At 38.1% G+C, this 12,870-nt stretch overlaps 1 protein-coding gene across 1 annotated transcript in view; it reads right to left on the minus strand.

Annotated features, from left to right (window-relative positions):
* ppp2r5b (protein phosphatase 2, regulatory subunit B', beta) overlaps positions 1–12,870 on the minus strand; it is a gene marked incomplete at both ends in the record, with an annotated part of 47,069 nt that overhangs the window by 9,755 nt on the left and 24,444 nt on the right. The window contains 5 exons of the mRNA XM_079257713.1: positions 660–768; positions 5,607–5,666; positions 7,892–8,022; positions 8,318–8,410; positions 11,009–11,110. Coding sequence (XP_079113839.1) covers positions 660–768; positions 5,607–5,666; positions 7,892–8,022; positions 8,318–8,410; positions 11,009–11,110 — 495 coding nt within the window. The remainder of the gene's footprint in view (positions 1–659; positions 769–5,606; positions 5,667–7,891; positions 8,023–8,317; positions 8,411–11,008; positions 11,111–12,870) is intronic.

The following is a 12,870-nucleotide window of genomic DNA, read 5'->3' on the forward strand; positions in this document are numbered from 1 at the left end:
TAAGAATAAAACACACGGACGGTGTTGTATAGAAGCATGCAGATGAGCTGCAAAGTTGTTTTTTTTGCTTCTGTTTGATAGGAAATTCATGCTTTTTTAGTGGTTTTTGCTACGACTTATATTGGGGGGGGGGGTCTATCGTCAAAACATTGAAATATTGGAAACTGAACAAGAAAAGATTACTGGTGCTTGTCTTCCAAGTTCTTTGATCACCTACTTGACAATATAAAATGTACACTAAAGTCAAAAACATGTTTTCAATCCCAACATCCATCCGTTTTTCTGTCCAATTAAGGGTCGTGGGGAAGCTGGAGCCTATCCCAGCTATCATTGGACGAGAAGGCCTGGACAGGTCACCAGTTCATCACAAGACCAACACAGAGAGACAAACAACCATTCATGTTCACATTCACTCCTAGGAACAATTTAGAGCCAACAATTAACCCAACATGCATGTCTTTGGACGGTGGGAGGAAGCCGGAGTACCGGAGTGCTCGGCTGGTTTGAACCTCCCCCCAGCCGAGACTCAAACCAGTGGCCTTTTTGTTGTGAAGCTAAAGTGATAACCACTCCACCCCCATGAAGTCTCAATCCCAACAGGGTTTTGTAAATCAGTGAGATATAGCCAAGGTACTGGTTTATGCAGGTTTGTCACTGACCTGTGCGTGGAAGATGGAGAGGGACTTGGCTGTGTGCAGCGGGATGAGGACCCGGACCAGGAACTGCTTGTGTTCGGCTTTCAGAGGCAGCGCAAAGCCGTTTATGATGCTGAAAGAGAGGGGATGATGAAATAAATCGTTATCTCTCTGTGATACAAACAACTTTTTCTTCCACCGTCTGCTGTCCTCATTACAAATAACATTCTGCTTTTCTGCTATTAAAATAAAAACCTTACTATTTACATAAAGATCATTAAATTAATTAAAATATCAAAGCTGATCAATGAATCTTGTCTCTAACAAAAAAGTCTTCCAAATTACAAAGCAGCTTGCAAACGGTTTTGTTTTTCAGCGTCTCTACAGGAGAGTTTTCTAAGAAATCAGCAGCTAAACTTTCTGTTAAATGTCACTTAATCTTCTGTACCCAAACGCAGATATCTCCCCCGCTGATGGCGTTATCTTAGACAAGGTTAATACACAGAAATAATTCATCTACCTGGCTAGACATCACTCTCTCATCTTTTTCACATCTTATCAGCCAGCGGCAGCCTGAGGTGAAAACTAAAAGGTTTCTTGTAATGAATGTGCTTCACTTTTCACTCATCCTGTTAGACTGGCCGTTTTTTCTCTGAATGTTTGTTTCAGACATGTTGGTCAATCAGCAAAGTTGCTCTCATGAAACTGGATGTTCATTATCAAACCTTCAGCATGTGTCAAGTTTTGCACATTCACTGCTATATTAGTTAGCTCATGCTTATATAAAAGCATCCTCGGCCCCTTACATGCCTGACAATTACATCTACTACTTACAACACTCATGTTGCTAAATAAATTTCACTTAATTTTCCCTAAAAATATAGTGTTTAATTGGCCTTATCATCTTACTGATATTTCTCAACAGGTTATGTATACCTGTCTTGCTTTATTGTGCATATTAGTAGTTGTTAACAAGTATTGTTATGATTACATGCAAGTATTGGGTGTGCAAATATTTACAAGACCAGCAATCTCCCTTAATTATTTCCCTTTTATTCCCAAGTAATTAATTGAAGTAATCATAGTAATCTGGTGTGTATTTTCTGGAGTCATTTGCAGTAGGTTTCATGATGATAACAAATCATTAACAAGGTCCATTTTTGTAAAGCTGCAAATGAAACATTGTTTGGGATTATGTGCTGAGGAATAGAAACAGATCAAGTTGTGACTTCAGGAGCTGCTGCTTCAGTTTCAGCATAGAAACAATGTCCTAAAGTTAGAATTCAGAGTCTGTGCATACAAAAGAGACGGCCTCAGAGAAAGCCGGGATTCAATACAGGATCCGGATAAGCTGTAACATGACGTCAACTTAACATTCTCCATCTTACCATAAGTACACACAGCTCATGATAAGATCTCTTTTTAATGGATATGAGAAACTGAGACCTTGCGACTTTATTATCTATTCAGAGAAAAAAACATTGTTTTCTCAGAAACTTTCCCTGATGAATGCAAGCATCCATGTTGCTGTGTATTCCTGCGTTGTGACTGGATGAATGTGTGTTTCTGACTGGCACAGCTTCAGGCTGGACAGTATGAGCTGCAAAAGACTGGGACCTGAACTCCAAGGTGTTGCTTTTACTTATCGGAGTTGTTTGTCAGTTTGTCTGAGTCCACCTGTCTGTCTGTCTGCCTGCCCTAGTTTCTAGCTTTGGAGAACATTCCTTCGGTAATATTTCCCCCTACTGCTCCTCTAATCTGTTTTCTGCTTTTCTCAACCTTTTTCTGAATACCTCTCTGTCTTCTTCCTCTCCTTCTCTGTTGTTCTGCATCCTCTCTCACCCCTCCATCCCTCCCCCTCTCCCTGTGTGGGAGGAGCTATAAATACCTCTGTTACCAGCAACATGAATACAAACCTCTCTCTCCTCTGCTGCTCTTCATCCTTCCTCCACCTCTGACTCACTCCTCACTCACTCATCACCCTCTCCATGTATCCATCTACTTATCCTTCTCCTCTCACCTTGGACTCATCCTCTCCCTCATCTTCCTCTTCTCCATAGTAACCTAAGAAGTCACCATGAATTTTTGAGTTAACCTTCTGATCGCTGACAGCTCAAATAGAGGTTGCGGGTTGGAAGAACATTTTTTCGCTCTTCATAAAATCACATCAGTTGTTGGGGAAAACTGCAAAGCTTAAAACTTAACAAGCATTCATACAGCTATTCCCAGCAACTAATAAACCTAAAAGATAAAGGTCTTTTGAGATTTTTATAAGTCTTAACTTGAGTTTTACCTTTCATTTCCACTGGCTTTGCAAGACCACTAATATATATATATATATGGCTCAAAAGTAGCTTTGAATTGCTGCTCAACTAGTAAAAAAATGACTTGCTTTTATATTTTCCTGATGTTTTTAGCTATGACCCGGTTGGAAAATGTCATGATGTTAAGGAAAGATGGTAAGAGTTGGAAAGGACAGAAGTATAGCCACAGTTCTGTGAGAAATCGATCACACTATTGACCTATTTCCACTCATATCTACTCAGTTTAACTCAGCTTGGCTTGACTCGTTTTTAGGCTTTTCTTTTAGGTGGTCGAATCTGGTACCAGGGACTTTTTTTTAACACTTATTCAGCCAAAGTTTCAAGTAAACTGACCTGTCGTAACTAATGTGGCGTCACTGAATGAGTCATAACCTGTCAAACTCTGCTGTACTTTTCCAGAATTTCGTCTTCTCGCCCACAACTTTCCGCAGCTCTTTTACATTTTACCTTGAGTCTGCTGCATAGACTGAGCAGCAGGTACGTCATTGCCTCAATTTTTGTGTCATATTAGAGTTGCATTGCAATGACGGCGCTTTCTCATGATGACCCCATCCACACTGAGGTGGTACTCAGTCGTAATGGAAAACAATCTAAAACAAATGGTCTAGTTAAGTTGAGTAAAGTCTGGTGAAAACAGGCATGACACTAAGCAGAGTGTGTCTGCAGCACTGAAACTACAGATACTCAGTGAAAAGTGCTTCATGTCATTTTTCAACAGCAAATCAGCTCCTGTGCACCAAGAGTTGAACAGTTTGAGTGAAAATGATGTGAATTACACACTAGAGTCTTTGCAGTCACCAGATCCCAACACATTTAAACATGTATGAGAGATTTTGCACTAATGTGCTGAAGAACACAGCCATTAAAACATTAAACATTATAAAAACATCCCCCCCCACACAGCAGAGGCAGAAGGCTGCCTGTCCTTGAGCCGGTTCTGCCGGAGGTTTCCTTCCTGTTAAAAGGGAGTTTTTTCCTTCCCACTGTCGCCAGTGTGTTTGCTCAGGATGGGAGATTGAGTTGGATCCTCCAACTCAATCTGTTGGTTTCCTTATATAGACTATTATGAATTGGCTTTCATCCTGTTTTTGAGTATTAAGTGCTCTTTATAGTCTTAAGGTGCAACACCAAACCAGTGCACTGATTGTTTTATTATTTCTTGCCTGTCTTTAATTTCTTCAGTCACTTCCAGTTTGCTTTGAACTTACTACACCGGTGCACAGTTCTGAGTCATTCGAGCCAACAGAAGCTAGATAATTGCCAACACCAGCATTTCGTTTTGATGTCGCACTTTCATCTGTCTAGTTGTGATAGAAGCTGGGAACAGGTCTGTTAGAAAAGGGGACTACTGGAGCTTCTGTTGTGAGCCACTTCAAGTACTCATTGCTGTTTTTTTAAATAAAAACACAAGCAAATAAAAGACAGAAAAAGACAAAAATCTTTCCAACTTTACGGGACCCTAGAGTAATAATCAAAGCTTAAGAAGTGAAGATATTGAAGTTTATCAAAACCCAGCCCTCCTTTCACGTAGCTTTAAGTTATTTATGCATAAACAAAGACAGTGGAAAATCAACTTCCTTGTGCATTTGAAGTAATGTGCAGAATGCTGCACTTTAATGGCAGCTAAAGAAAAGTAACTTCTTTATTTATACTGATTGATAAAAGAAAGATAAAGACAAATATGACTAAAACTATAAGCACCTAAAAGGTCAGAATGGACTATAGACTGCAAGCATGAGTTCACAAATCAGCTGATAGTTGTGTGTAATTGTTTATTTGCTTTGGTTTGCAGTTCTTTTTAACTACAAGCAGCTGAGGAGCACTGCCAACGCTAGTTCTTCACCTCGATGCAGAGATTTAACTTCACTCCTAACTAATTAAGATGGTTAGAAAAAAAAAGCTAAAAATGATTAAATAAACTGAACAAAAAACATTTTTTTTAGGACAAGCTGAGCGTACCACAAGCCCCACACATAAGAGAGAGATTAGATCTTTTTATATCTCAGTAAAGATATTAAAATGTCGTTTTAATTTTGTCTGCAGACAGAAATGTGGTGAAAAAACACTAAACATGAATGTTTTTATTCTTCACTGTGGCTTCATTTTTTTTCATTTAACCACTGCAATCTCTCCTCATCTTTCCTTCTAATCGATTTGCGTGTGAGGATACACAAGGAAATTTGTTTATTTATCACTTCCCTTCTTGTTCGCACTTAATCTCTGTCTTGCTCCTATTTTTCCTCTGAGACAAAGCAAGGAATTACGCAAACATATGACTCATATTTTGTTCTGGTTTTTAACCCCTCCCCCTTGTTTCTGTCTCTCCCATCTCCATCATATCCCTGCTTTCCCTACATTCATTTTCTCAAGCCAGCTGTCTTGACGTTATAAGGCAGATTAACTGAAATGTGTTATGTACTGAACAGTTCCAGTTGTGCATTTGTGTGTTTGGTAACAGATATTTTAATTGTTTTATTCACCAAGTTACCAGCTGTCTCACAAATGGGAACATCTGGCTGTGAATAGACGGTGTGTTCCTACATTTGTCTCTCCGTTTCACCAGTTTTATGTTGAAAGCATGCGTCAAGCCTTTATGCACCAAAACAGGAAATTAAGGTCAAAACCAGGTGTGCATGTGCATACTAACCTGCCAAGGATTTCCAGCAGCTCTGCCACTCCGTTAAAGTGCTCAGTTTCATAAATGAACCTAAAATGTCAGAAGGAGCAAACACACAATGAAAATGACATCAGCTTCTGCTTTGTTAGACAGGCAGATAGGTTTAACCGCTACGGCTTTTCACCTGCAAAGGAAAACGTAAAAAAAAGCTTTTATTTCCTGGACTGACCACATTACAGCTTTGCTGGCATTCATCGCTGCTGAGAAACAAAATGCTCTTTTCAGTCACTGGTCAGCAGTTTTGTTTTTTTTTTTTAATTACATAACCGTTTTATGTCAATTCAGCTCACTAGAAATCTAAATTCAGATAATAATTGCAAGGATCTCTGTGGTTTCACAAGACAGGAAGTCTAAGGAAAACAACAACAATTTCTGCAGGAACCAAAAGTTCTTGAATCCTTTTTTGCAATCAAATTGTACTGGCAATATAAAGAGTTACAGTTGTGCTCATATGTATTCATCCCCTTTCATTAAAGAAAAGGCTGAATTTACAACAGTCAGTCAAATAAGTCACTCAGTTAAGAAAAGCATAAAAAGAACAATATTAAAGACTTATGAAGAGTTAGAGGCATAATGTGAACCTTGAATAATTACGATGGTGTTACATTTTGAATATCTGTAAATGCTTTCAAAACTATTAAAAAAGAAAGGAATGTAATGGGTAATTAATGCTAATTTTGGAACAACTTGATGTTGTATGTGAATATTGTAAAATGTATAATAAGAACGGACAGAGGATGATTATGAAATTAAGAGGCAGATATAAGATTGCTCTTCTTTCTGCTTTTTTTCTTTCTTTTCATTCAAGCCATATTTAACTGGCAGTCTTATTTTGTATTTATTTTTATGTTGTTTTGAATTAAATAAAAAATAAAATGAAATGATATAAAAGAAAATAACTAGACACTTAAAAAAGGAACAATAACTAAAAATTTGCAAAAATATATTTTAGTAATTTAAGACACTGTTTTTTTCATTTAATTGAGTTGAAGAAAGAAAAAAAAAACAAAAAAACAAATTGGTCCTGGACAAATTAGAGCACTTTTCTGTTGAACAGTGGGACAAAATACCTGTCAACAGGTGCAGAAGTCTGACTGAGAGGAACAGAAAAACACCTGACTGTAGCGGAAACATTAAAGGATTGTTCAACTAAATATTACTTTATGAGTGATTGTTATGGCTGCCTGTTTTCTTGGTCTTCAGCTGCCTACTAATTCTGATAACCTTCACCTGGGATCACTGCTCAAACAAAACTCTGATTGCTGCCTCCTGGCTGGGATTGGTCCTACCCGTCACATGCTCATCTCCTCCCTGCTCATTGGATAATTGGAGCTCCAATCTCAGCTGCTTCCACTAATGGCCGGGACTTAAAAGACACTCAATGGCAACCACTGGCTGAGTAGTGGTCTGCCCTCAGCTTGCGTTGCCGTTGGGACTTTGAACTGTTGTATTTCCAGAGGACTTTGATAGAGCTGCATTTGTTTTCTCTTGTTTAGTTCTTTTTCGTAGTTCCTAAATCTTGTTGTTTGTGGACGTGAAACCGGTAGTGTTACATCTGTATGTTTTTGTTAAGGTTAAACCAGTGCTGTTTTGTTAGGGGAAAATGCCTTATATGCCAGTTTTCCTTTTGGTTTGGTTATTTTGAGGCCATTTCTGGTCTGTTTTTGCCTCGTCTTCCCCATTGGACAATAAATCTATATTGGTCCATGTGAACACCTTGCCACAAGTCCTTCTTTTGTTCGGCTCAGTTGCCCTAGCAGAGTTTGGGTCGCAACAGTGATGTAATATGTAATTAACTTGTTTGCTTTTTAAAACAAATATTTCTATTGAACCAGAATTGGAAAACAATGTAATGATTTTCATAAAATTTTTATTACTTCAGTCAACTTCAGCTTATTTTACAGTCAGCTGTTATTTTTCCTTCTTTAATGAAAGGATATGGATATGAGCACAACTGTAGTTAAATGACGTGCTGAAGACAAGCAGCTGTAAGTCTTAAGTCCATTGGTCTAATTAAAATGAGATTTCTTAGCAGCACAAAAATACTCCAAAAAGTTACATTCTCATCTTGCCAAGGAATGAAACACCCAGATTTTATGTGAAGCTCAATCCTGAAAGTTACAGCATCACTGAGGGTGTTTTTCCTCCTGCTGATGGCCTTCGTTTCCTAGATCATCTTCGATTTATTGATGCCTGAATGCTATAAATAGTTCCTTTAAGCTCTGTGCATTGGCTTGTTTGACTGCAGCCCATACCTGAGGAAGATGTTGTTGATCTGTTTGCGGATGTAAGCTCGAAGGCCCAGTAGTTTTCCATAGACACGGTGCAGGATGGTCTTCAGGTATTCCCTCTCTCGGGGGTCTTCGCTGTCAAACAGCTCCAGGAGCTTTAAACACATATCCCATCATTACAAACGCAGACATGTAGCTGTGCATTTAGGAGTATTTCATGATGACTCAATCCCCAACCTCTTTCCTCCCGTTACCCAGCTCCTCCTTAAACTAAAATGATGTGTTTTCAGCCGATATTTCCTAGGAGTATTCTTTGAAATCACAATTACTTTATAAATTAACTGCTAAACATAGAAAATACAAGTTTTACTGTATTTAAAGGACACACTAAGTTGTGTTATGTATCAGATCTCATGGTTCTGGAAAGGATTAAGAGGAAAGGGAAATTACCTGCAGGACAAACTTTTGGTCGATGTAGCGTTTGGCCATGGAAGGCTGAAAGTCTGGGCTCTCCAGGAAACGCAGAAAGAACTCGTACACCAGCTGAGAGAAGCACAAACAAAGGAATGTTTGACATTTTGGTAAAATATAGAAAGTCAGGTGAAAACCCAGAGAATTACCTTAGTGTAAGATTAAAGACTGCTCCTCAAGAACATGAATGGAAGAGTGAGAAAAAGGAGGAAAAACACAAGAATAGCAATTTTTTACGGGTTTTCCATTGTTACCATGATGGAGTCATCCCGATATTCCCAATGCTTACTTGTGCAATGAAGCACATAATGGGAATCTAACAATGTATTCTTAAGCTCTGTATATGTTTGCAGTGACATATGAGAACACTTTAATGGGACCAAAGCTGAATAAAAGCTAAAATAAAAAACAAACAAACATTTATTTAGATGTGTTTATAAGCTAAAAGTTGCTCTTATACTTAAAGCTGGGGTGGGTAATCTTGCTCAGACATTTTTTTTACTCTGGGTGAACTGGTTCCTCGTCCTGATAGTAGTCTATACATTTTGTAATCATGAACAATAAGAAATATAGTTAGACCCCTCAGTTTACTGTAAATCTGTAAAAACTCTGACCAGTCAAAACGTTCGGGCTGAATTGAAGTTGTTCATTTCTTGTATTTCCTAAGCTTCTTCATGGCTGAGAGAATGCAGGAAGGATTTTCCCAACCCAGTTCGGTTTATCTGCCTCCCCCCGCTAAACAGCAGAGAAAGAGAAAATCGTTGGTGGAAAAAGCTGCGAACTAGAAAAGCACTCGGAAAGCGCAAACCTCCACGATGACCTTTAAAAAATTCCTGGATCCAAACCAGTTCTTCCTTTTCAAGTTTCCAACAACTCCTGATAATTTAATTAAAACCCGTCCAGAACTTTTTGATTTATCTTAAACACAAACAAATAAACGCAGGTAAAAACATAACCTCCTTGGCGGAGGTCAGAAAAAAGCCTTGGATCACGCAAGAAGCAAAACTACAGGGGGAGGAGCCAAGACAGGGCGCTACTTTCACATCTTGCTAGCTCCCCATCATTACCTACCCCAGCTTTAAACAGGTCAGAATTGAATCTGACCACAACAGATTTGATATCTGTCAAAGAAATATTAAAGATACATCTTTAAAAAAATTTAATTGTTTTTTTTTATTATTCGTTTTGAATAAAAGTTGCAGAAAATAACAGCAAATTTCTCTTTTGTTATTGTAAAGGGATTATTGAGAAATTTGATGGGTGATGCTGATTCTCCCACTAGAACTGCAGGCGAGGGATGTACAACGAGACTAAAAGCTCAAAGGAGGGAAACAGTTTGCAGATAAATAAGCATGATGGAAAGCCTGGCTTAGAGAGAGAAGAGTGGAAACGGAGACGTTCAAACAGCTGCTGGCACAGTTATACACTTTTAGATAAGCTTCGCCAACAGCTGTGTGCATTCATATGTCAAATAATTTCTCTTTCTTTTATAAACTAAAGCACAGCAAGAATTCAGATTTGCTTTATAAGAATATTTTTCAGAGCATTTCCAGGTTTGTTCATTTTTGGGGTTTTTTCAACACATATAAAGGAATCGTATAAAAACGCCCCTTTAAATTCCATCTTCTGCAACCTTTAACCCTTTAGACCAGGTTAGCTTTTTCTTCCTGCCTCCATCTTTAATACATAAGTCTGCAGCGTCATACTGACCATACAGTGACATCAACGCACCATTCAAACTCTTAGCAACACAACACACTTGCTGTCATCACTGCAGAGTGATGAGTCTTCAAAATGGCATGAGAGCGCTTTACTTTCTCACTGCATGGCAGGATTTTTTTTTACCACAACACAATCTGGACTTCACACTCCACACACACATTCTGACAAATCTATTCCTGAACAGAAAGAAGTGATGAGACACCAAGCCATAAAAGTCCCCAAACTTTAATCAGACTAGCAGAAGATTTCTTGTGTCAAAGCAGTTTAACTAGCACAAAGCAGGGGCATCCCAGCTCCGGTCCTGGGGGGCCACAATCCTGCAGGTTTTCCATGTATCCCTGCTCCAACAAACCTGACTCAAACTAATTACTTATTGTGCAGAACTTCATTCGCTGTTGGATCCATTTAATAGAAGCCAGAGGTGTTGGAACAGGGATACATGGAAAACCTGCAAGACAGTGGCCCTCGAGGACTGACTTTGGGCACCCCTGGTATACAGGAAGCACTAAACTCTACAAAAGTTTAAAAAAAAAAAAATGCAAAGATTGTCCATGAACTGCATCATGTTTCACATAAACACTGCAAAAACTCAGCCTTAAAAAACAAGAAAAAATTTTACAAAAATTAGGTAAATTTTGCGTAAAATTAGATAAATGATCTGCCAACAGAACAAGAAAAATTTGGCTTGTCAAGACTTCCAAAAACAAGTAAAAAATACTCTTAAAACAAGAGAAATTCTCTGGCATAAAAACTAAGAATTATCTTACCTTTAAAAAAATATGCATGTGTGTACTCAATTTAAGATTTTTAATCTTAGATTTGAGTTTCTGCAGTGAAAACACTGCAGCTTTCCTGGTAGATAAATTGACTTGAACTTTGACAGCTCTCATGATTGAGCTTACAAACAAAACACTGTATGAATTTACACATGAGGTATCTGCGTGTTACCTGCAGATGTGGCCAGGAAGCTTCAAGTGTCGGCTCATCTTCTTCTGGGTCAAACTCTGGATTCTCGCTGGGAGGAAGCGTGCGGAAGATATTTACCGAGATCTGAAAAACCATGAACACGGAGGTGTGAGGGAAGTGGAGAGGGGGGGTTGTGGGGGGAAGGAAATAAGTGAAGATGAGTGTGGAAAAAAAGAGATAAGTGAGGAATAAACAGCTAACTGCAGTCTTGTTGATTGTATATTCTGGACAGTGTTTCATCAGGTGAATTAATCCTTCGTCCAATTTTCACTGCAAGAATCATGAAAATGGATGTTTAAACATTAAGATGCTTAATTATTAATTAAAATATCCATCCATCCATTTCCCATACCCACTCAGTCTAATTCAGGGCCACAGTGGGGTCTGCATCCTTTTCCCTGTAGCTGTCAGGCGAGAGATGGTGCACACCCTGCAAGGCTTGCAGCTCCCTTACAGGGCTTAATTAAAATGAGAATTAATTTAATTTCCAAAGAAATCTAAGGATTGAATCAATCTTTTTTTTTTTCTTTTTTTTTTTTTTATAAAATCAGATCAGTTCATTGTGAGTCAAATATTAAACCTGTGGTTAAAAATATACACAGGGTAAGACTGGAAGTATGTTTTCAGGCTTGGAAGATGGTGAAATCCTGTTTCGTTTTGTTTTTTAAAACAGCCTTAAAAACATCAAAATTCTAAAAGGCCATCGCCTCTAGGTAGAAAGTCTAACTAGTAGATGTTACCATAAAATATCCCTCATGGAAATGTGATATTAAGGGGCAGATTTACTAAACGGTGCAAATGAGCATGTGGTTTAAACCACAAGCCATGCTGATGGATGGGTAATATGCCACAATAAGTATGTTCTTATAATGTTTTTTTTCCATGTAAATTTACATGAATTCAAGAATCTTTAAGTTAACACACACCATCACCTGCTAAGCCTCCTCTTTGCAACAACAAAACAGTCATATCAGATGTAAAATGAATGGGTTGATTTAGCAGTAAAAAGTTGAGGAGATCAGCAGTGAACCATGTTTTGCTCATTTTAGTAAACCACAGTAGATGACTTGTTTGAAAAAGGAAACTCCAATATGTACCCATGCAACAGGGCCAAAAAGAGCTCAGTATTTCACCTTGATAATAAATACTGACTGGATTTTATTACCTCAAAAACAGGCTTCTTTCATATGCAAAGCAATAATAAATATGACTCTGAGACTATTATACCTTTTTAAGTTATGAATTTGAATATGATGTAGGAGTCGCATCTCAATGAATATGTACTAATTCCATTAAATGTCCGACAGACAGAAAAATGTGAGTATTTTAGAGTTTTTTCTTAACTGATAGAAGAATAACTGTAGGGGTGTAAAAGAGGCAGAAATAAAAAGAAGAAGAAAAGACTGAAACCAGACTGATGCATTGAAAAGACTTAATTGTACGAACAGTTTATAACCATAGTCATGAACATCTTAAGGTTCACGCTGAATCATTATTTGAGCCATTTTTACGTTTCTTCCGACTGACATTTAAACACGACGGGCGTCACAATCATTTCGCTAATCATCTGTTGAACCTTTAATTTGAGGAGATATGTGTCATTACGCCGCTTAGCCCTCAGGATAAATGTAGGATGACTAAAACAATATCACTCATCTGTCAAATAACAGTTCTTATATTAGTCAAGCAAATAAATCAGATACAGTAGCTGTGTTTGGTGGGTGTATGCAGTGCTGAAAATGTCCATCAAAAGAGGAGGCTGTTGCATTGTTGGGGAAAAAATCTCTCTATTCAGTCACTGTTTCCAGTTTCCAAGCAACTTCGGCTGCTGATGGCCATATCTT

Source organism: Telmatherina bonti, assembly GCF_933228915.1.
Source record: "Telmatherina bonti genome assembly, chromosome: 18".
NCBI lineage: Eukaryota > Metazoa > Chordata > Actinopteri > Atheriniformes > Telmatherinidae > Telmatherina > Telmatherina bonti.